The sequence below is a fragment of the Verticillium alfalfae genome, genomic scaffold (genome assembly GCF_000150825.1).
Source record: "Verticillium alfalfae VaMs.102 supercont1.5 genomic scaffold, whole genome shotgun sequence".
Classification (NCBI taxonomy): domain Eukaryota; kingdom Fungi; phylum Ascomycota; class Sordariomycetes; order Glomerellales; family Plectosphaerellaceae; genus Verticillium; species Verticillium alfalfae.
Window position 1 is genome coordinate 86,441 of NW_003315034.1, and position 2,967 is coordinate 89,407.

Genomic DNA, 2,967 nt, shown 5'->3' on the forward strand with positions numbered 1-2,967 from the left:
TCAGGCACGGGGCCAATGGGAGAGTGAGCGCAAGATGGTCGCTAGATGAACCGAGATGAGCCTCTGCCAGGCCCTCATCCAGGCCCCTCTGCGCTTTGTGACGCGGTGGGGTCTCTGTTGCTACATGTACCATGAACAGCGGCGCGACGCGCTCTGATGCTGGACCTTGTGTGTTCGCTGCCTCCACCATCACTAGGTACTCGGTGATGGAAGGGCCTGTGCCACGGTGCATGCGGCGTCTTCTCGACGTGCCGACTCTCTCGGCACGAGGACGCGGGTGCATGTTGTATGATGTAATCAAGGCGATTGTCAATGAGCAACGCATTGTGTATCCTCGAGGAATGACCCCTCCCGTGCTCTCCATTGACGCGGCATCGGGGCCGGCACTCCAACGGCGTGGCATACAGCAGACGCAGCCTTTCGCAGGCCCGTCTCCACGTGTCTCACATGCAAGGAGGCGCTGTAAACCCCAGCGGTGTGCTGAGGGATCTGAATGTCCCAGGCAAGCCGTCCAGGGCAAGACAGGCTGTCCTTGTTTGCTCGGGTGTTTTACGGCATGAGTGAAAACGAAAAGAAAGACGAGAAACAAGCATGAATCGGCCGAGAGCACTGGCAGAGTGTCGCGTTCGATAGTGTGTCCCATCGTGGAAATTGACAACTGGCATCAGATGAACCGGCTCCATCCGAGTCATCTTGTTGACACACACCAACACAAGAGCGAGGTCCCATGTAGGTTAGGTGGGTCACGTGCACCCTAGGTCCTCGCTCTCGGCAATAAGGTACGACGGGAGGTGTGGAACGAGCCGGATCGATTAGCGTACTGTGACCAGGCAGCCTGCCAACTGCGACTCAACGCGCCAGCAGCACCAGCCAGCAATCCTACCCCCCGCTTCTCTCTCTGTCGCTTCCCGTCTCACGCAGCGGCCGCCTTGTATTTTTAGCCGACAGTCAGCCCCCCGGAACAGGCGCTTCCTTCTTGTGCACGCTGTCGGCGCCTGACAGAAGACGCCGTCGTTCGCTTACATAAGGCACCGGTACATGACGGTAGCAGCTCGTCAAAAGTCCACCAACACAACCATCACGACAGTCGCTCTCTCCGCACTTGCTCAGCCTCTTGTCGGGAGCACCCATTGCCGGACAAGTTGCGGGCTGCTGACAGTGTCCGAAAAAGAGAAAAAAAAGAAAAAAGAAAAAAAGGCCCAGCACTAGCCCCCAACGCTGCGACGACGACAATGGCGTGCACCCACCTCTTCAAGGAGAACACGCGGATGACACCAAGTTCGCTGTCGGCTATTCGCTCAACTCCATTCTTTGCGAGGCGGAGCGTTTTGGGCCATGCCACCCTCATCTGACGCCAGTGTGTCTGCTGCAATTTTTAGAGTCATCCGAGGAAACCTACCTTCCTGGATACATTGGGATGACAGACATCCCATCGGCTGCTGAGCCACCGGGCCGAGACCATGACACTGAATGGCCAGCGGATCAACTTGCGTCGTCCCTCGGATGCCATCCAGTCCGGGAGGCTTGCGATCCTTCTAGATGGGAGCGAAAGGTAGGGGGCCAAGGACAAACCGTAAATATGGGCATGAACCAGACTTATAAGTATACGTGATGGTCTTGGCCATGTCAGACCATCTCTATCCAATATTGACCAACACTACAGCCAGCCGTCTTTCACCGTTCAAGTATCTTTCCTAGCCTTAACATTTCTAGCCTCAAGACAAGACAAGCGACCACTGCCTTCACACAACGTCCCATCGCATCCGAGCTTGTTCAAGATGCACTCTTCCACCCTTTTTGCGAGTGCTGCCGTGCTCTTGGCCTCCACCGCCGTAGCTCTGCCGTCCACTGTGCGTGTACCGTACACCAATACAACGCACAGCACTCCTACCACGAGCCTGACCAAGCAGCTCCGGCTCGCTGACAAGTACGTCTTTACCCAAGACCGGCGACCGACATCAAGAGTCACAGCTGACACGCTACAGTGCCGCCGAGTATTTCAGCCTCCTGCCCAACAACGAAGACTTCATCTTCAACTTCAACCAGCCCCAGCCCAAGCCAGGAAAGGGCGGCGAGCTCGTTGCCGCCAACCGCGTCACCTTCCCGGCCCTCGTCGGCACCTCGTCCGGCATGGCTCTCGGCCGTGTTGACCCTTGTGGCATGAACACGCTCCATGTCCACCCTCGCTCCGCGGAGCTGCAAATGGTCATCTCTGGCCGCCTCATCACCGAAATGGTGCCCGAAAACGGCATCCTCAATGCGGACGGCAGCCGCCGCGTCATCCGCACCGAGCTGTGTCCCTTCATGATGACGCCCTTCTACCAAGGTTCCATCCATACCCAGTTCAACCCAGAGTGAGTTGCTACATTGTTCCCGAGAACCAACGAAAGGACTGACATGATCATAGTTGTGAGCCCGCCGTTTTCGTAGCCTCATTCGCAAACGAAGACTTCGGCACCCTCCAGGCCCTCGACGGATCCTTCGCCATGAGCGACGATGTCATTGCTGCCGCCTTTGGACAGAGCATTGCCGGCGAAGACATTGACCGTGTCCGCGGTGCTATTCCTGCGAGCATTGCTCTCGGCGTGGAGGAATGCTTGACAAAGTGCGGCCTTACCAAGCGCAGCATCTTAGATGGCATGGGAAGAAGGAGTGGGGCTGTTTGGGGGCCCAAAGGAGGGGGGCCAAAAGCCTACCTGGCACGTGGGAGTCCGTGTTGTAGACTGACGGAAATGCATTTCGTCTGGCGTTGGGTCATGGCGGCGGTGTGAAGACGGGACAATGCCCTCCTGAGGGTGGTAGTACAGTCTAATATTGAGCATTGGGGGCAGGTCCTCAGTTGAACCCTTTTTGAACATTTACACATTTGTACACGTCTCCATCTTTACCACACTGCGCGTCTGCCCTTTGACCGCTTGCATGGAACGTCTCCAGCCTCAAAAGCACAAAAAAGCAGCGCCCAGCTCA

General features: G+C 56.8%; 1 protein-coding gene across 1 annotated transcript; it reads left to right on the top strand.

The window, feature by feature from the left end:
* Positions 1-1,709: 1,709 nt before the first annotated feature.
* On the top strand, positions 1,710-2,358 carry VDBG_04358 (spherulin-1B; the record flags this gene model as incomplete). Its single annotated transcript, XM_003004706.1, has 2 exons — positions 1,710-1,927; positions 1,986-2,358. The coding sequence occupies 2 exons, from the start codon at positions 1,779-1,781 to the stop codon at positions 2,356-2,358; spliced, it is 522 nt and encodes a 173-aa protein (XP_003004752.1).
* Positions 2,359-2,967: the final 609 nt, after the last annotated feature.